This window comes from Ranitomeya variabilis, chromosome 4 (genome assembly GCF_051348905.1).
Source record: "Ranitomeya variabilis isolate aRanVar5 chromosome 4, aRanVar5.hap1, whole genome shotgun sequence".
NCBI classification, from domain to species: Eukaryota; Metazoa; Chordata; class Amphibia; order Anura; family Dendrobatidae; genus Ranitomeya; species Ranitomeya variabilis.
In genome coordinates, this window is record NC_135235.1 from 630282055 (window position 1) to 630303557 (window position 21503).

Below are 21503 nucleotides of genomic sequence, written 5' to 3' on the forward strand. Positions count from 1 at the left end.
ACAGGTAATGAGGGAGCAGGGAGGGTGTGATGGGGGAACAGGACTAAACCCTAATGGGCTGAAGGTCGGGGTCTCTCTGACCCCTAGAATATACAGCTGAGCCTGAAAAAATCCAAGAATGTTAAAGTTGAAAGGGACCTCCTGGGTCATCGTGTTCAACCCCCTGCTCAAAGCATCATTCACTAAACCATCCCAGACATATGTCTGTCCAGCCTCTGGTTGAAGACTTCCATTGAAGGAGAACTCACCACCTCTCGTGGCAGCCTGTTCCACTCATTGATCACCCTAATGTGTACACGTTGCGGAATTGCCGCAGAAATTTCCACGGCAATTCCTCAACTCCCTGTCGCGGGAAATACGCATGCGGAATTGGCATGCGTATTCCCACTAAGCACTAGCATTTTCCAAGTGATCTGTATCATCGCCTTTAAAACTGATTGACAGGTTGGTCACACTTGTCATAGTGTTTGACAAGTGTAACCAACTTTTTACTATTGATGCTGCCTATGCGGATACCGCGTGGCTCTCGTGCCTCTTCCTCTCCCGCTAGCTGGACTGACCTACCATTCAAAACTGTTTTCAGTGCAATTTTTCCAGTTAAACTTACATTTTGATGCGAATCAATTACTTCCTACCGGGGTTCTACTATATATACCATTCACGCTATATTTAGCACACTGATGAAGGTCCATTGCCGACCGAAACGTTTGTGACTACTGTATGTATATTAAACAGACCCCTTTTTGCATCACATTGGAGTGTGATAGTTGTAACTATTCCACGTATTAAGGTTTGGGAACCTATAGCTATGCACCTCCTCTTTTAGGCTGTGCTGAACATTTTCTATATCATCTGCAAACGCAATGTGACGCCTGCAGACCAATCCATCTAAGTCTGCTTTCCAAATGGCGCTCCTTCCCTTCCGATCTCTGCCATGCGCCCAAACGGTGGTTCGCCCCACATATGGGGTATTAGCGTACTCAGGACAAATTGGACAACAACTCTTGGGGTCCAATTTCTCCTGTTACCCTTGGGAAATACAAAACTGGGGGCTAAAAAATAATTTTTGTGGGAAAAAAATATTTTTTATTTTCACGGCTCTGCGTTATAAACTGTAGTGAAACACTTGGTGGGTCAAAGTGCTCACCACACATCTAGATAAGTTCCTTAGGGGGTCTACTTTCCAAAATGGTGTCACTTGTGGGGGTTTCAATGTTTAGGCACATCAGGGGCTCTCCAAACGCAACGTGGCATCCCATCTCAATTCTAGTCAATTTTGCATTGAAAAGTCAAATGGCGCTCCTTCCCTTCCGAGCCCTGCCATGCGCCAAAACAGTGGTTTACCCCCACATATGGGGTATCGGCGTACTCAGGACAAATTGTACAACGTTTGGGGTCAATTTTCTTGTGTTACCCTTGGTAAAATAAAACAAATTGGAGCTGAATTAAATTTTGTGTGAAAAAAAGTTTTTAAATTTTTATTTAAACATTCCAAAAATTCCTGTGAAACACCTGAAGGGTTAATAAACTTCTTGAATGTGGTTTTGAGCACCTTGAGTGGTGCAGTTTTTAGAATAGTGTCACACTTGGGTATTTTCTATCATATAGACCCCTCAAAATGACTTCAAATGAGATGTGGTCCCTAAAAAAAAATGGTGATGTAAAAATGAGAAATTGCTGGTCAACTTTTAACCCTTATAACTCCCTAACAAAAAAAAATTTTGGTTCCAAAATTGTGCTGATGTAAAGTAGACATGTGGGAAATGTTACTTATTAATTATTTTGCGTGACATATCTCTGTGATTTAAGGGCATAAAAATTCAAAGTTGGAAAATTGCGAAATTTTCGTTTTTTTACAAATAAGCGCAAGTCTTAATCGAAGAAATTTTACCACTATAATGAAGTACAATATGTCAGAATCATCAGGATCCATTGAAGCGTTCTAGAGTTATAACCTCATAAAGGGACAGTGGTCATAATTCTAAAAATTGGCCCGTCATTAACGTGCAAACCACCCTTGGTGCTTAAGGGGTTAATGACCAGAGACAGTATGTTATTATAAAGTGACTGTGAATGAGAATAAGACTGTATAGTAATATCTACTCCTTTAATGGTTGGGATCAATCTGTGTAAAGAGGCCTTTACTGTGCTATTTGAGTGTCAGTATTTACTGTAGTTCCTATGTGACGTGTAGTCACCGCTAGACTCTAATGTGTAAGTATAAAACTTCAATTTTTATTAAACACGTCTAAAATGTACCAATGTGTGAATAACACCAACACCAATAAACTAAAATACAGAGGCACCCGGGAGGTGCCTGACCCTATATATCCTATCTCACCCTGCCTGACAGCGGAGGTTGGCACCCTTTGACCTGCGCTTTGGCGCCCCCGCTCGTCGGCGGCTCTCCCTTTCTGCCCTATTATGCCCAATCAATGGCAGGGGGGGTGAATAAAGATACTTAAAGGGTGCATAGGATAGTCAGGGAGAAATAGGCATATGCTGCTTGACTTGCAGATAGTGTAGTTAAGATAGAACTTATAACTTAGCTAATACTATAGCTGACTAAGATATTTGCTGCTAACTGTTGCTGCATCTAGGATGTATAAACGGATATAGTCTTGTATTAATACTAAATATCTAGCTGTAATATTGCTGGTAACTAGGGCAGATAAAGAATAAGTTCTGTTTGTTGTAACCCTATAGATAGAAGAAACAGAATAGAAAATAGTGGTAGACTTAGCTTATCTTATATTAGTCCCACTGATGATAAAATAGTCCTAAAAAAAAATAAAAATTGGGGATGGACTAGACCAAGACCAAAATATGTTCTATATAGACCCTCTTATAAACACAGATACCAATATATTATGAAATTGATGACCTATTTAGAAACATAATACTGTGTCCGTATATTAGCAGCAATTGGTGTTGTATACTACAACAGTACTCCAATAGAGATAAATATAGCAATATCAAGATGACCTCAATAGGTCAGAAAAAGCAGCACATGCTTACCCCCAGATAGTGCAATAAAATACAGTACAAAAAGCACACTGCATACCAAGAAAAAGATGCAACCAAATAACAAAAAAAAAAACACTCAACGCGTTTCCCCTCCACTGAGGTTCATCAGGAGTACATGATTAAATCACAGCCAGTAATGCTTGGCATTGTTGCAATACTCAGATAGACCATGCCCGGTAATACTTAGCTTTTTGCAGTCTTAATAGAGCAGGCTTGGTGGCCAGACTTTCAGAGTCAATCCTCCCTTGTTCGTGATAGTTCCTATGTGACGGCAGAGTCTAAGTGAGGGACTGACCATGACAGTGATTATAATTTGATTTTGTGTTATACCAAGGGCAGGACGGGGCCATGACTGGATGTAGTGATCATGTGACGCCGGTAACAGCTCCAGAGATTTCTTACATGGGATCTTTATGATGTTACATCGTCATCTTCTCCCCATTCAGGTCCCTACAATATCGGATCCTCTCAGTGGAGATCTTCTGTATAAGAGAATTCTCCTGAGTGACCCTACAAGGATGGATAGGAACAGGGACAAGATGGCGGAGAGGATATTACACCTCACCCTAGAGATCCTCTTCCGGCTTACTGGTGAGGTGAGAGATTCTGATGACGTCACATTCCATCATTCTTATCTATGGGAATAACAGATGGACAGAACTGGAGAGGTGAGGACTCTGGGAATGTCTGTAGTGAGGTTTATTAATGTGTCTCTCCATAACCAGGATTACACAGTAGTGAAGAAGACCTCTAGTGAGCGCTGTCAGGCCCCTGTGTCTGAGGGGTGGGGAAGACCCCTGAGCCCAATCACGGGGCCTCCACCTCACCCCCTGATACATGAGGACATCAATGACCAGAAGATCCTAGAACTCACCTACAAGATGATTGAGCTGCTGACTGGAGAGGTGACGCTGCTGGGAATGCTGGGACATTATACAGTAATGCTATGGAGGGATCGGGGGGATGACGGTATCATTGTATGTGTCAGGTTCCTATAAGGTGTCAGGATGTCGCCGTCTATTTCTCCATGGAGGAGTGGGAGTATTTAGAAGGACACAAAGATCTGTACAAGGACGTCATGATGGAGGTTCCCCAGCCCCTCACATCACCAGGTAATAGACAGGGCTAAATACACACGGCCTATAATTATCTGTATGTAAAGAATGAATTCAGTCCCTGTATGTGTTTCCTCCAGTTCTATCCAGTGAGAGGACAACACCAAAGAGATGTCCCCGTCCTCTTCTTCCACATGACTGTAAACAAGAAGATCCCGATGTTCCTCAGGACAATCAGGTAGATGGAGAGACGGTGTCATGGAAGTCTGGTAGAGAAAGTAAACAAACTGTGTGCAGGAAATGGATGGAATTTCAGGCCGAACGAAAGGTAGAAACAGAATTTTTTTTATAGGGGTGTTACATATTACAATATAACACACATTAACAAAAAATAATTGGATTTCGAGGTCGGACAACCTTTTTAACCTTGACTTGAGAGAAAACAATCTGAGGACCAAGGAGCAACGAGCTCTCAATTGACTGAACTCCATCAGTGAGATAGTTATAAAGTCAGCAGACAACGGGTGTAATTTTGTGGTCATGTTAAATAGTTACAAATGTTGAAAAAAGACCAGCATCCATCAAGTTTAACCTTCCTCCAACAATTTTAAATTCTTTGTCACTAAATTATCTATAACCCACGATGCCATTTGTGCTAAGGAAAACATCCATCCCTTTTATGAAAGCTGTTATAGTCGCTGCCATTACTACGTCTTGTAGCAGGGCATTCCACAGAATGACTGCTTTAACTGACTGTAAAGAAATATTTCTCATTTAGCTTATATAATCGCCTTTTTTGCACCCATAGTGAGTTCCTCCTTTACCATGCATACTATATGGCTGAGGCCAAATGACAATTAAGTGATAAAAATATCTATATATCTTTAAGTTCAGATCCCATAGGGAAAAATTGCGATCATTATTAATACAAGGAGTTGAGAGAGGTATTATCGCTCAATTTTGAAAGCAAACTAATAGTAGAAACCCTAAAACCATACTGGAATTTTATTCCCAAAATCCATAAATGTATAGACAATCCACCTGTACGTCCTGTAATAGCGGGACGGGGTACAGTTACTTCTATCCCGATATTTGGACTGGATGTTAAGCGCATTTTTTGTAGAAAACTCCCTTGTATATACAGGATGCAGGAAATTTTTTTACAACAACGTCAAGAGCCTGTACACCCACATGGTGCCAGTATAAAGGCTGTAAGACTTCGGTTGGAACATAGTAATCCCAAAGGTTATCTAATGGCGTTTATATGTAAATAATTATTCATTGTTTTAGACATAATTCCTTCAATTTGCGCACCACTGTATACCCAGGGAGCTGGTACCGCAATGGTTACGCCAGTGGCCCTGACATTTCCAAATATATTTCTGTGGTATATTGAAGCTTGATCATATGACAGTGGAATAAAAAAAGCGCAAAAGCACAAAATAATGCGTTAGTGGTTCGTGCCACTAATTTTTCTTCTACTTTTGTAATTTTTGAAGATTGTATTGCTGTACAGTTGAGCACTTCCATGTTTGCTAGTCTCTTTTAACCAGCATTGCATACCCCAGTGGTATATACTTGCAGCATTACTGGTCTCCTGATTTTTTGAATTGGATGTAAAGCTGATCATAGACTCTAAATGTTGTCTGGATCGTCTCACAATTTTCTTGTTATGGAGACTGCTGGTTAGGAGCTGACAGTTTTGGATTTATACAGAAGACCTGCAGCTATGTGATAACTAGTTTTGAGCGATACCTTACGATATCCAGAAGTATCGGTATCGGATTGGATCGGCCGATATCCAAAAAATATCGGATATCGCCGATGCCGATACCCGATACCAATGCAAGTCAATGGGACACAAATATCGGAATGTAAATAAGCCCTTTCTGTCCTTGACCTTCCTGTTCCGGAGGGGGGAAGAGTGTGGGCGGACACTGTGCATGTCTGTGTGGTGTGTGCGGGCGGGGTCTGTGCGGGCCTGCCGGGGATCTGTACGGGCCTCTCGGGGGTCTGCGGGCTGCTGGGGGTCTGTGCGTGCCTGCCGGGGTTTTTTTGCAGGCTGCTGGAGCTCTGTGCGGGCCTGCCGGGGCTCTGTGCGTGCCTGCTGGGGCCTCTGTGCGTGCTTGTCGGGGCTCTGTGCGGGCTGCCGGGGCTCTGTGCGGGCTGCCGGGGCTCTGTGCATGCCTGCCGGGGCTCTGTGCGTGCCTGCCAGGGCTCTGCGCGGGCTGCCAGGGCTCTGTACGGGGCTGCCGGGGCTCTGTGCGTGCCTGCACAGACCCCCGGCAGCCCGGGCAGGCATGTACAGACCCCCCGCGGTCACGCACAGACCCTGCCTGCACACACACGCAGTCTCCGCCCACACTCCATTATAGTGCATAATTGCACTATAGGAACTTCCGATTCCGGTATCCGATATCGCAAAAGTATCGGAACTCGGTATTGGAATTCTGATACAGCGAATATCGGCTGATACCCGATATTTGCAGTATCGGAATGCTCAACACTAGTAATAACTACTGAAGGCTGATCATTTTTTGTCATCTTGTGAAATGATCTTTTCTATTCTTCTAAATCATTCCATGCGACGTATCCATCTTTCTTTGACTTTTACCATTTTTATTTCAGAGTAAAGATCTGACCCATATTAATACTACAGAGACATATGTGAAGAGTGATGAGCGGTGTAAAGAGGAGATTCCTACAGGTGAGTAGTGACTGAGGTTGGATTTAGAGTGGTGATATCACAAGATACCTCGTCTCCCACTCAACAATCAGTAATCCTGAATTACTGGCAATTATCGTATATACTCGCGTATAAGCCGAGATTTTCAGCCCAAATTTTTGGGCTGAAAGTGCCCCCTCGGCTTATACTCGAGTCACGGTCGGCAGGTGAGGGGGAGAGGGCGCTGAGGCATACTTACCTGCTTCCGGGGCTCCTGGCGCTCCCCCTGCCCGTCCCACGGTCTTTGGTGCCGCAGCTCTTCCCCTGTTCAGCGGTCACATGGGACCGCTCATTAGAGAAATGAATAGGCTGCTCCACCTCCCATAGGGGTGGAGCTGCATAATTCATTTCTCTAATCAGCGGTGCCGGTGACCGCTGACAGAGGAAGAGGCTGCGGCACCCGCAGACCAGCTGTCCGGGGGAAGGAGCGGGACGCCGGGAGCAGGTAAGTATGTCATATTCACCTTCCCTCGTTCCACACGCCGGGCGCCGCTCTGTCTTCGCGTCCTCTGGCTCTGACTGTGCAGGTCAGAAGGCGCGATGACGCATATAGTGTGCGCGCCGCCCTCTGCCTGATCAGTCAGTGCAGAGAGACGCCGGGACGGGACGCTGAGGAGCTGCAAGCAAGAGAGGTGAGTATGTGTTTTTTTTTTTTTATTGCAGCAGCAGCAGCAGCAATGGCACAGCTTTATGTGGAGCATCTATGGGGCAACGGTGCAGAGCACTATATATAAGGCACAGCTTTATGTGGAGCATCTATGGGGCAACGGTGCAGAGCATTATATATGGCACAGCTTTATGTGGAGTATCTATGGGGCAACGGTGCAGAGCACTATATATAATGCACAGCTTTATGTGGAGCATCTATGGGGCCATAATCAAAGGTCAAAGGTGCAGAGCATTATATATGGCACAGCTATCTATGGGGCCATAATCAAAGGTGCAGAGCATTATATATGGCACAGCTTTCTATGGAGCATCTATGGGTCCATACTGAACGGTGCAGAGCATTATATATGGCACAGCTTTCTATGGAGCATCTATGGGGCCATAATGAACGGTGCAGAGCATTATATGTGGCACAGCTTTATGTGGAGCATCTGTGGGGCCATAATGAACGGTGCAGAGCATTATATATGGCACAGCTTTATGTGGAGTATCTATGGGGCAACGGTGCAGAGCACTATATATAAGGCACAGCTTTATGTGGAGCATCTATGGGGCAACGGTGCAGAGCACTATATATAATGCACAGCTTTATGTGGAGCATCTATGGGGCCATAATCAAAGGTCAAAGGTGCAGAGCATTGTATATGGCACAGCTATCTATGGGGCCATAATCAAAGGTGCAGAGCATTATATATGGCACAGCTTTATGTGGAGCATCTATGGGGCCATAGTGAACGGTGCAGAGCATTATATATGGCACAGCTTTATGTCGAGCATCTATGGGGCCATAATGAACGGTGCAGAGCATTATATGTGGCACAGCTTTATGTGGAGCATCTATGGGGCCATAATGAACGGTATGGAGCATCTATTTTTAATTTTGAAATTTACCGCTAGCTGCTGCATTTTCCACCCTAGGCTTATACTCGAGTCAATAAGTTTTCCCAGTTTTTTGTGGCAAAATTAGGGGGGTCGGCTTATACTCGGGTCGGCTTATACTCGAGTATATACGGTAAGTGGGCCTTCATGGAATAGTGGAACTTAATTAAAGGTGGTGCCAAACATAAAGTCACTTAACCTTAAGCAAGCTAGATGGGCTATGTTCTTTTCAAGATTTGATTTTGTTGTGATGTTTAGACACCTGAGACTAAGAATATAAAAGTCAATGCGCTTTCCTGAGGTTTTGATCCATCTCATCCAACTACCTAAGTATCAATTCCTTTTCTTGCCATAGTTGTGTCTTCTGTATCCCTAGATCTTTTTCAGGAGATCTACAGATCCCAAGAGTTAGCCCATGATAATGTTTCCACCCATAAATTGTTTGTTCCTCCTCAGTTCCATCTGTGAGTCCTACAGCGATCCCATAAATCAATTCTCATAAGTCACCCTGGGAATAAAAATACTCTTCAATTTGTGGCCATGTATTTTTGTAGCAAACTATAGTTTGAAATTTGTAAGGCATATGTGATCGCTTGTGAAATTTGTGACTCAGCCAAAATGCCACATACCTACTTCGCCAGACTCCTCCAGCCCTTGCCCACTACAAAATGTCCTTAGACTCTCCTCTCCATAGATGTCATTACTGACCTCCTCTACTCATAAGGGAATACTATTATTTAGATATTTGTGGACAGATTTATCAGTGTAATTTTGTTCCTTTGCCTGAGTCGCCTAACTCTCAAACCTTAAAGGAGTTGTCCTAGAAGTGGATCTCGATCTCAATGCTTGGTACCAATAACATAAAAACAGTAATACTCACTTTCCATGCCAGCACTCGCTGTTCCAGCAATGTCGACAATCGCGATCATGGGGCAGTCCTGCGGTTGTTATGACATGTGAGACCTGCTCCCAATCAGCATCGGCATCACTGTCCCTGCCTTCAGACAAATCGAGAGGAAGTCAGAGAGCAGCCGCAGCCCTGACAGCACCTGCTACATGCAGAACCTGAAACAAAGAAAGGCAATCCTGGCACATACTTCAAACACGCTTTCTCCAGCAGTGCTTAAGGTGAAGAAAATCACCTTGAGCAGAAGACTTCATTCCCTATAAGTTCATGCTCAAAACTTATAACTCTCCTCTCCATAATTCAAACAAGCAAACTTCATCACACTCATCACATCACAATCCGGCAATCCAAAGCAACTCTTCGAAACTTTCCACTCCCTCCTGAGCCTTAAAGTACAGGGTACTGTCACCAACCTCATTACTGTCAATCTGACCACCTATTCCTAGAAAAAAAATCAACCATATCCGTCAAGACATTTTATTATTATTATTATTATTATTATTATTATTATACATTTTTATAGCGCCATTTATTCCATGGCACTTTAAATGTGAATACGGGGCAAATATAGACAAATACATTAAACCTGAGGAAAAAACAAGGCACACAGGTACATAAGGAGGGAGGACCCTGCCTGCGAGGTCTCACAGTCTGCAGGGGATGGGTGAGGATACACTAGGAGAGGGTAGAGCCGGTTGTGCGGCGGTTCAGTAGGTTGAGGATCACTGCAGGCTGTAGGCTTGTTGGAAGAGATGAGTCTACAGGTTCTTTTTGAAGGTTTCTTGTTGTGAATTCCGTTCTCGGGCTCCCTCCTGTGGTCATGAGTGGTACTGTGTGAGTTTGGTCTTGGGCTCCCTCTGGTGGCCTTTAGCGATATGGCTGGTCTTGGCTGGGCTCAGCTGTTTCATCTCCTGCTAGGCTGGGCCTATTTAACTCACCTGGACCTTCACTTGTCGCCTGCTGTCGGTGTATTCAGTCCTGATCCTGTGCTCTCCTGAATATTCCTTGTGACCAGTCTCCTGCTATGTGAAGCTAAGTTTGCTTGTTCAGTTTCTCATTATTTCCTTGAAAACGTTTCTCATTATATTATGAGTTCAGCCCAGCTTGCTTTTATGTGATTTTTTGCTTGCTGGTTAGTTCTGGGGTGCAGAGTGCGCCCCTCACATCGTGAGTCGGTGTGGGGGTTCTTGTATTCTCTGCGTGGTTTACTTTTGATAGTTTTGTACTGACCGCACAGACACCTATCTATTTTCTGCCTATCTAGTATTAGCGGGCCTCATTTGCTAAATCTGTTTCATCTCTACATTTGTGTTTTCCCCTTGACTCACCGTTATTATTTGTGGGGGGCTATCTAAAACTTTGGGGTACATTTCTCTGAGGCAAGTGAGGTCTTTGCTTTCTCTCTAGGGGTAGTCAGTTTCTCAGGCTGTGACGAGACGTCTAGGTTTTCAGGTAACGTTTCACAGCTGCCTTTAGTGTGTTTGGATAGGTGTTGTGAATTAGACTTTTTGGCTCCCTCTTGTGGTCACTAGTGGTATGACTCTGGGATTGTCTTTTTTCTGTTTGGCACTCACCTGGGTCGTTAGTCCAGGGGTGTCGCTATATTAACTTCCTGGATCCTTAGTCCAGTGCCTGGCATCGTTGTAATCAGATCCTTCTGTTGCTCCTGTCTGCTGGTCCTGGCTCTTGCAAAATTAAGCTAAGTCTTGCTTCTTTGTTTTTTGAGTTACTTGCTTTGCTACTATTTTTGTCCAGCTTGTACTAAATGTGATTTTTGACCTTGCTGGAAGCTCTAGGGGGCTGGTGTTCTCCCCCCGGCCGTTAGACGGTTCGGGGGTTCTTGAATATCCAGCGTGGATATTTTAATAGGGTTTTTGCTGACCATATAAGTCATCTTACTATATTCTGCTATTAGCTAGTGGGCCTCTCTTTGCTAAATACCTAGCTCATTCTTATGTTTGTCTTTTACTCTTACCTCACCGTTATTATTTGTTGGGGGCTTGTATCCAACTTTTGGGGTCTTTTCTCTGGAGGCAAGAAAGGTCTTTCTTTTCCCTTCTAGGGTTAGTTAGTTCTCCGGCTGGCGCGAGACGTCTAGAACCAACGTAGGCACGTTCCCCGGCTACTTCTATTTGTGGTGCTAGGATTAGATATATGGTCAGCCCAGTTACCACTGCCCTATGAGCTGGTTTTTTGTGTTTGCAGACTTGGTATTGATTCCTGAGACCCTCTGCCATTGGGGTCATAACAGTATGCCAGGCCACATTGAATGTTTAATGCATTGCAGAAATGGGATATAAGAAAGGAAATTCTGAATTTTTTTTTTTTTTCCTCTCTTCCTCCCCTTTACCTCTGAGTGGCTTGAGCTTGCTGCAGACATGAATGTCCAGACCTTGATTACAAGTGTGGACCAGCTTGCTGCTCGTGTGCAAAGCATACAAGATTTTGTTACCAGTAGTCCTATGTCTGAACCTAAAATACCTATTCCTGAACTGTTTTCTGGAGACCGATTTAAGTTTAGGAATTTCAGGGATAATTGTAAATTGTTTCTATCTCTGAGACCCCGTTCATCTGGAGACTCAGTTCAGCAAGTTAAAATTGTTATCTCTTTTTTACGGGGCGACCCTTAGGATTGGGCTTTCTCGCCAGCGCCAGGAGATCCGGCATTGGCAAATATTGATGCGTTTTTTCTGGCGCTTGGATTGCTTTACGAGGAACCCAATCTTGAGGTTCAGGCAGAAAAAGCCTTGCTGGCTATTTCTCAGGGCCAGGATGAAGCCGAAGTGTATTGCCAAAAATTTCGGAAATGGTCCGTGCTTACTCAGTGGAATGAGTGTGCTCTGGCCGCAAACTTCAGAAATGGCCTTTCTGAAGCCATTAAGAATGTGATGGTGGGTTTCTCCATTCCTACAAGTCTGAATGATTCCATGGCGCTGGCTATTCAAATTGACCGGCGTTTGCGGGAGCGCAAAACCGCTAATCCTCTGGTGGTGTTGTCTAAACAAACACCTGATTTGATGCAATGTGATAGAATTCAGACCAGAAATGAGCGGAAAAATCATAGACGTCAGAATGGGTTGTGTTTTTACTGTGGTGATTCTACACATGTTATATCAGCATGCTCTAAACGCCTAACAAGGGTTGTTAGTCCTGTCGCCATTGGTAATTTGCAACCTAAATTTATTTTGTCTGTGACTTTAATTTGCTCATTGTCCTTTTACCCTGTTATGGCGTTTGTGGATTCAGGTGCTGCCCTGAGTCTTATGGATCTGTCATTTGCCAAGCGCTGTGGTTTTGTTCTTGAGCCGTTGGTTAATCCTATCCCTCTGAGGGGTATTGATGCTACGCCATTGGCGGAAAATAAACCGCAGTTTTGGACACAGGTAACCATGTGCATGACTCCTGAACATTGGGAGGTGATTCGTTTTCTTGTTCTGCATAAAATGCATGATTTGGTCGTTTTGGGTTTGCCATGGTTACAGACTCATAATCCAGTCTTGGATTGGAAGGCAATGTCTGTGTCAAGTTGGGGCTTTCAGGGTATTCATGGTGATTCCCCGCCGGTGTCTATTGCTTCCTCTACTCCTTCGGAAGTTCCTGAGTATTTGTCTGATTATCAGGATGTGTTCAGCGAGTCCAGGTCCAGTGTTCTGCCTCCTCATAGGGACTGTGACTGTGCCATAGATTTGATTCCAGGTAGCAAATTTCCTAAGGGAAGACTATTTAATCTGTCTGTACCTGAGCATACCGCAATGCGTTCGTATATCAAGGAATCTCTGGAGAAGGGGCATATCCGTCCTTCCTCTTCCCCTCTTGGTGCGGGATTCTTTTTTGTGGCCAAGAAGGACGGATCTTTGAGACCTTGTATTGACTATCGGCTTTTGAATAAAATCACTGTTAAATTTCAGTATCCTTTGCCTCTGTTGTCAGACTTGTTTGCCCGAATTAAAGGTGCCAAGTGGTTCACCAAGATAGATCTTCGTGGTGCGTACAACCTTGTGCGCATTAAGCGAGGAGATGAATGGAAAACCGCGTTTAATACACCCGAAGGTCATTTTGAGTACTTAGTGATGCCTTTTGGGCTCTCTAATGCTCCTTCAGTGTTTCAGTCCTTTATGCATGATATTTTCCGGAAGTATCTGGATAAATTTATGATCGTTTATCTGGATGATATTCTGTTTTTTTCTGATGACTGGGACTCGCATGTAGAGCAGGTCAGGATGGTGTTTCAGGTTTTGCGTGAGAATGCTTTATTTGTTAAGGGCTCAAAGTGTCTCTTTGGAGTACAGAAGGTTCCCTTTTTGGGGTTTATTTTTTCCCCTTCTGCGGTGGAGATGGACCCAGTCAAGGTCCGTGCTATTCATGATTGGACTCAACCCACGTCAGTTAAGAGTCTTCAGAAGTTCTTGGGTTTTGCTAACTTCTACCGTCGTTTTATTGCTAATTTTTCTAGCATTGCTAAACCTTTGACGGATATGACCAAGAAAGGTTCTGATGTTGCTAACTGGGCTCCTGCAGCTGTGGAGGCTTTCCAGGAGTTGAAGCGCCGGTTTACTTCGGCGCCTGTTTTGTGCCAGCCTGATGTCTCACTTCCCTTTCAGGTTGAAGTGGATGCTTCTGAGATTGGGGCAGGGGCCGTTTTGTCGCAGAGAGGCCCTGGTTGCTCTGTGATGAGACCTTGTGCCTTTTTCTCGAGGAAGTTTTCGCCTGCTGAGCGGAATTATGATGTTGGCAATCGGGAGTTGTTGGCCATGAAGTGGGCATTTGAGGAGTGGCGTCATTGGCTCGAGGGTGCTAAGCATCGTGTGGTGGTCTTGACTGATCACAAAAATTTGATGTATCTTGAGTCTGCTAAACGCCTGAATCCTAGACAGGCCCGCTGGTCATTGTTTTTCTCCCGTTTTGACTTTGTGGTCTCGTATTTACCAGGTTCAAAGAATGTGAAGGCTGATGCTCTTTCAAGGAGCTTTGTGCCTGACTCTCCGGGAGTCGCAGAACCAGTTGGTATTCTTAAAGAGGGAGTTTGTTGTGAATTTGCTTTTTGCTCCCTCTAGTGGTTGCTAGTTTTTTGACTCTGGTTTTTCTGTCATTCCTTTTATCCGCACCTGGGTCGTTAGTTAGGGGTGTTGCTATATAAGCTCCCTGGACCTTCAGTTCTATGCCTGGCATCGTAGTTATCAGAGCTAGTCTGCTGTGCTCTTGTCTACTGATCCTGGTTCCAGTTATATCAGCTAAGTCTGCCTTTTGCTTTTTGCTATTTGTTTTGGTTTTGTATTTTTGTCCAGCTTGTTCCAAATCTATATCCTGACCTTTGCTGGAAGCTCTAGGGGGGCTGGTGTTCTCCCCCCGGACCGTTAGACGGTTCGGGGGTTCTTGAATTTCCAGTGTGGATTTTGATAGGGTTTTTGTTGACCATATAAGTTACCTTTCTTTATTCTGCTATCAGTAAGCGGGCCTCTCTGTGCTAAACCTGGTTCATTTCTGTGTTTGTCATTTCCTCTTACCTAACCGTCATTATTTGTGGGGGGCTTCTATCCAGCTTTGGGGTTCCCTTCTCTGGAGGCAAGAAAGGTCTTTGTTTTCCTCTACTAGGGGTAGCTAGATTCTCCGGCTGGCGCGTGTCATCTAGAATCAACGTAGGAATGATCCCCGGCTACTTCTAGTGTTGGCGTTAGGAGTAGATATATGGTCAACCCAGTTACCACTGCCCTATGAGCTGGATTTTTGTACTCTGCAGACTACCACGTTCCTCTGAGACCCTCGCCATTGGGGTCATAACAGTTTGCCAGGCCAGTATTAAATGTTTAATGCATTGCAGAAGAGGGATTATAAGAAAGAAGATTCTGAGTTTTTTTTTTCTTCTTCCCCTTTACCTCAGAGTGGCTATGCTTGCTGCAGACATGAATGTCCAGACCTTGATTACAAGTGTGGACCAGCTGGCTACTCGTGTGCAGGGCATACAAGACTATGTTATCAGAAATCCTAGGTCAGAACCTAAAATACCGATTCCTGAACTGTTTTCCGGAGACAGGTTTAAGTTTAGGAATTTCGTGAATAATTGTAAATTGTTTTTGTCCCTGAGACCCTGTTCATCTGGAGATTCTGCTCAGCAAGGAAAAATTGTTATTTCGTTCTTACGGGGCGACCCTCAGGATTGGGCTTTTTCGCTGGCGCCAGGAGATCCGGCATTGGCTGATCTTGATGCGTTTTTTCTGGCGCTCGGTTTACTTTATGAGGAACCCAATCTTGAGATTCAGGCAGAAAAAGCCTTGCTGGCTATGTCTCAGGGGCAGGACGAGGCTGAAGTGTATTGCCAAAAATTTCGGAAATGGTCCGTTCTGACACATTGGAACGAGTGTGCACTGGCCGCTAATTTTAGAAATGGCCTTTCTGAAGCCATTAAGAATGTTATGGTGGGTTTTCCCATTCCCACAGGTCTGAATGATACTATGGCACTGGCTATTCAAATTGACCGGCGGTTGCGGGAGCGCAAAACCGCAAATTCCCTCATGGTGTTGTCTGAACAGACACCTAATTCGGTGCAATGTGATAGAAAAACCGCAAATTCCCTCATGGTGTTGTCTGAACAGACACCTGATTTAATGCAATGTGATAGAATCCTGACTAGAAATGAGCGGAAAATTCATAGACGCCGGAATGGCTTGTGCTACTACTGTGGTGATTCTACACATGTTATCTCAGCATGCTCTAAACGTATAGCTAAGGTTGTTAGTCCTGTCACCGTTGGTAATTTGCAACCTAAATTTATTCTGTCTGTAACTTTGATTTGCTCACTGTCATCTTATCCTGTCATGGCGTTTGTAGATTCAGGTGCTGCCCTGAGTCTCATGGATCTCTCATTTGCTAAGCGCTGTGGTTTTACTCTTGAACCATTAGAAAATCCTATTCCTCTTAGGGGTATTGATGCTACACCATTGGCAGCAAATAAACCGCAGTATTGGACACAGGTTACCATGTGCATGACTCCTGAACACCGCGAGGTGATACGTTTCCTGGTTTTACATAAAATGCATGATTTGGTTGTTTTAGGGCTGCCATGGTTACAGACCCATAATCCAGTCCTGGACTGGAAGGCTATGTCAGTCTCAAGTTGGGGCTGTCGTGGTATTCATGGGGATTCCCTGCCTGTGTCTATTGCTTCTTCTACGCCTTCGGAAGTTCCGGAGTATTTGTCTGATTATCAGGATGTCTTCAGTGAGTCTGAGTCCAGTGCACTGCCTCCTCATAGGGACTGTGACTGTGCTATAGATTTGATCCCAGGCAGTAAATTTCCTAAGGGAAGACTGTTTAATCTGTCGGTACCTGAACATACCGCTATGCGTTCATATATCAAGGAGTCTCTGGAGAAAGGACATATTCGTCCGTCTTCTTCCCCTCTTGGTGCGGGATTCTTTTTTGTGGCAAAAAAGGACGGATCTTTGAGACCTTGTATTGATTATCGGCTTTTAAATAAGATCACTGTCAAATTTCAGTATCCTTTACCGCTGTTGTCTGACTTGTTTGCCCGGATTAAGGGTGCCAAGTGGTTCACCAAGATAGACCTTCGTGGTGCGTACAACCTTGTGCGCATTAAGCAAGGTGATGAATGGAAAACCGCATTCAATACGCCCGAAGGTCATTTTGAGTACTTGGTGATGCCTTTTGGGCTCTCCAATGCGCCTTCAGTTTTTCAGTCCTTTATGCATGACATTTTCCGGAAGTATCTGGATAAATTTTTGATTGTTTATCTGGATGATATTTTGGTTTTTTCTGATAATTGGGATTCGCATGTGGAGCAGGTCAGGTTGGTCTTTAAAATTTTGCGTGAAAATTCTTTGTTTGTCAAGGGCTCAAAGTGTCTCTTTGGTGTACAGAAGGTTCCCTTTTTGGGGTTCATTTTTTCCCCTTCTGCTGTGGAGATGGACCCAGTCAAGGTCCGAGCTATTCTTGATTGGACTCAGCCCTCGTCAGTTAAGAGTCTTCAGAAGTTCTTGGGCTTCGCTAACTTCTACCGTCGTTTTATCGCTAATTTTTCTAGCATTGTGAAACCTTTGACGGATATGACCAAGAAGGGTTCCGATGTAGCTAACTGGGCTCCTGCTGCCGTGGAGGCTTTCCAGGAGTTGAAACGCCGGTTTACTTCGGCGCCTGTTTTGTGCCAGCCTGACGTCTCACTTCCCTTTCAGGTTGAGGTGGATGCTTCGGAGATTGGGGCAGGGGCCGTTTTGTCGCAGAGAGGCCCTGGTTGCTCTGTTATGAAACCTTGTGCCTTTTTCTCTAGGAAGTTTTCGCCTGCCGAGCGAAATTATGATGTGGGTAATCGGGAGTTGTTGGCCATGAAATGGGCATTTGAGGAGTGGCGTCATTGGCTCGAGGGTGCTAAGCATCGTGTGGTGGTCTTGACTGATCACAAAAATCTGATGTATCTCGAGTCTGCTAAACGCCTTAATCCGAGACAGGCCCGCTGGTCATTGTTTTTCTCCCGCTTTGATTTTGTTGTCTCGTATTTACCAGGTTCAAAGAATGTGAAGGCCGATGCTCTTTCTAGGAGCTTTGTGCCTGATGCTCCTGGAGTCGCTGATCCTGTTGGTATTCTTAAAGATGGAGTTATCTTGTCAGCTATTTCTCCGGATCTGCGACGTGTGTTGCAGAGATTTCAGGCTGATAGGCCTGAGTCTTGTCCACCTGACAGACTGTTTGTCCCGGATAAGTGGACCAGCAGAGTCATTTCCGAGGTTCATTCCTCGGTGTTGGCAGGTCACCCGGGAATTTTTGGCACCAGAGATCTGGTGGCCAGGTCCTTTTGGTGGCCTTCCTTGTCAAGGGATGTGCGGTCATTTGTGCAGTCCTGTGGGACTTGTGCTCGAGCTAAGCCTTGCTGTTCTCGTGCCAGCGGGTTGCTCTTGCCCTTGCCTGTCCCGAAGAGACCTTGGACACATATCTCCATGGATTTCATTTCTGATCTTCCGCTATCTCAGGGCATGTCCGTTATCTGGGTGATATGTGATCGCTTCTCCAAGATGGTCCATTTGGTTCCTTTGCCTAAGCTGCCTTCCTCTTCCGATCTGGTTCCTGTGTTTTTCCAGAACGTGGTTCGTTTGCACGGCATCCCTGAGAATATTGTGTCAGACAGAGGATCCCAGTTCGTTTCCAGGTTCTGGCGATCCTTTTGTAGTAGGATGGGCATTGATTTGTCGTTTTCGTCTGCTTTCCATCCTCAGACTAATGGACAGACGGAGCGAACCAATCAGACTTTGGAGGCTTATTTGAGGTGTTTTGTCTCTGCTGATCAGGACGATTGGGTGACATTCTTGCCGTTGGCTGAGTTTGCCCTTAATAATCGGGCTAGTTCCGCCACCTTGGTTTCGCCTTTTTTCTGCAACTCTGGTTTCCATCCTCGCTTTTCTTCGGGTCATGTGGAGCCTTCTGACTGTCCTGGGGTGGATTCTGTGGTGGATAGGTTGCAGCAGATCTGGAATCATGTGGTGGACAACTTGAAGTTGTCACAGGAGAAGGCTCAGCGCTTTGCCAACCGCCGCCGCGGTGTGGGTCCCCGACTACGCGTTGGGGATTTGGTATGGCTTTCTTCCCGCTTTGTTCCTATGAAGGTCTCCTCTCCCAAATTTAAACCTCGTTTTATTGGGCCTTACAAGATATTGGAAATCCTTAATCCTGTATCTTTTCGTCTGGATCTTCCTGTGTCGTTTGCTATTCACAATGTATTTCATAGGTCCTTGTTGCGGCGGTACATTGTGCCTGTAGTTCCTTCTATTGAGCCTCCTGCTCCGGTGTTGGTTGAGGGCGAGTTGGAGTACGTGGTGGAGAAGATCTTGGATTCTCGCCTCTCCAGGCGGAGGCTTCAGTACCTGGTCAAGTGGAAGGGCTATGGTCAGGAGGATAATTCCTGGGTGGTCGCCTCTGATGTTCATGCGGCCGATTTAGTTCGTGCCTTTCATGCCGCTCATCCTGATCGCCCTGGTGGTCGTGGTGAGGGTTCGGTGACCCCTCACTAAGGGGGGGGTACTGTTGTGAATTTGCTTTTTGCTCCCTCTAGTGGTTGCTAGTTTTTTGACTCTGGTTTTTCTGTCATTCCTTTTATCCGCACCTGGGTCGTTAGTTAGGGGTGTTGCTATATAAGCTCCCTGGACCTTCAGTTCTATGCCTGGCATCATAGTTATCAGAGCTAGTCTGCTGTGCTCTTGTCTACTGATCCTGGTTCCAGTTATATCAGCTAAGTCTGCCTTTTGCTTTTTGCTATTTGTTTTGGTTTTGTATTTTTGTCCAGCTTGTTCCAAATCTATATCCTGACCTTTGCTGGAAGCTCTAGGGGGGCTGGTGTTCTCCCCCCGGACCGTTAGACGGTTCGGGGGTTCTTGAATTTCCAGTGTGGATTTTGATAGGGTTTTTGTTGACCATATAAGTTACCTTTCTTTATTCTGCTATCAGTAAGCGGGCCTCTCTGTGCTAAACCTGGTTCATTTCTGTGTTTGTCATTTCCTCTTACCTAACCGTCATTATTTGTGGGGGGCTTCTATCCAGCTTTGGGGTTCCCTTCTCTGGAGGCAAGAAAGGTCTTTGTTTTCCTCTACTAGGGGTAGCTAGATTCTCCGGCTGGCGCGTGTCATCTAGAATCAACGTAGGAATGATCCCCGGCTACTTCTAGTGTTGGCGTTAGGAGTAGATATATGGTCAACCCAGTTACCACTGCCCTATGAGCTGGATTTTTGTACTCTGCAGACTACCACGTTCCTCTGAGACCCTCGCCATTGGGGTCATAACAGGAGTTATCTTGTCAGCCATTTCTCCGGATTTGCGACGTGTGTTGCAGAGATTTCAGGCTGGTAGACCTGACTCTTGTCCACCTGACAGACTGTTTGTTCCTGATAAGTGGACCAGCAGAGTCATTTCCGAGGTTCATTCCTCGGTGTTGGCAGGGCATCCGGGAATTTTTGGCACCAGAGATCTCGTGGCTAGGTCCTTTTGGTGGCCTTCCTTGTCACGGGATGTGCGGTCGTTTGTGCAGTCCTGTGGGACTTGTGCTCGAGCTAAGCCTTGCTGTTCGCGTGCCAGCGGGTTGCTCTTGCCCTTGCCTGTCCCGAAGAGGCCTTGGACACACATTTCCATGGATTTCATTTCAGATCTCCCGGTGTCTCAGGGCATGTCTGTCATCTGGGTGGTATGTGATCGCTTTTCTAAGATGGTCCATTTGGTACCTTTGCCTAAGCTGCCTTCCTCTTCCGATCTGGTTCCTGTGTTCTTTCAGAATGTGGTTCGTTTACACGGCATTCCTGAGAATATTGTGTCTGACAGAGGATCCCAGTTTGTTTCCAGGTTCTGGCGATCCTTTTGTGCTAGGATGGGCATTGAGTTGTCGTTTTCGTCTGCCTTTCATCCTCAGACTAATGGACAAACGGAGCGAACTAATCAGACTCTGGAGGCTTATTTGAGGTGTTTTGTTTCTGCGGATCAGGATGATTGGGTGACCTTCTTGCCGTTGGCTGAGTTTGCCCTTAATAATCGGGCTAGTTCCGCTACATTGGTTTCGCCATTTTTCTGCAACTCTGGTTTCCATCCTCGTTTTTCCTCGGGACATGTGGAGCCTTCTGACTGTCCTGGGGTAGATTCTGTGGTGGAAAGTTGCAGCAGATCTGGAATCATGTGGTGGACAACTTAAAGTTGTCACAAGAGAAGGCTCAGCGTTTTGCCAACCGCCGCCGTGGTGTGGGTCCCCGACTTCGTGTTGGGGATTTGGTATGGCTGTCTTCTCGATTTGTTCCTATGAAGGTCTCCTCTCCTAAATTTAAGCCTCACTTCATCGGTCCTTACAAGATATTGGAAATCCTTAATCCTGTGTCCTTTCGCTTGGATCTTCCTGTGTCGTTTGCCATTCACAACGTGTTCCATAGGTCTTTGTTGCGGCGGTACGTTGTACCTGTGGTTCCTTCTGTTGAGCCTCCTGCTCCGGTGTTGGTTGAGGGCGAGTTGGAGTACGTGGTGGAGAAGATCTTGGATTCTCGTCTCTCCAGGCGGAGGCTTCAGTACCTGGTCAAGTGGAAGGGCTATGGTCAGGAGGATAATTCCTGGGTGGTTGCCTCTGATGTGCATGCGGCCGATTTAGTTCGTGCCTTTCACGCTGCTCGTCCTGATCGCCCTGGTGGTCGTGGTGAGGGTTCGGTGACCCCTCCTTAAGGGGGGGGGGGGTACTGTTGTGAATTAGAATTTTTGGCTCCCTCTTGTGGTC

At 45.4% G+C, this 21503-nt stretch overlaps 1 protein-coding gene across 2 annotated transcripts in view; it reads left to right on the forward strand.

The window, feature by feature from the left end:
* LOC143767249 (uncharacterized) overlaps positions 1–21503 on the forward strand; it is a 165395-nt gene that overhangs the window by 124406 nt on the left and 19486 nt on the right. Inside the window, exons 2-6 of one of the 2 annotated variants that reach the window (XM_077255446.1) lie at positions 3474–3623; positions 3753–3932; positions 4016–4139; positions 4223–4410; positions 6711–6789. In XM_077255446.1, the coding sequence (XP_077111561.1) occupies positions 3474–3623; positions 3753–3932; positions 4016–4139; positions 4223–4410; positions 6711–6789 (721 nt within the window). The remainder of the gene's footprint in view (positions 1–3473; positions 3624–3752; positions 3933–4015; positions 4140–4222; positions 4411–6710; positions 6790–21503) is intronic. The other variant, XM_077255447.1, reaches the window with a different exon arrangement.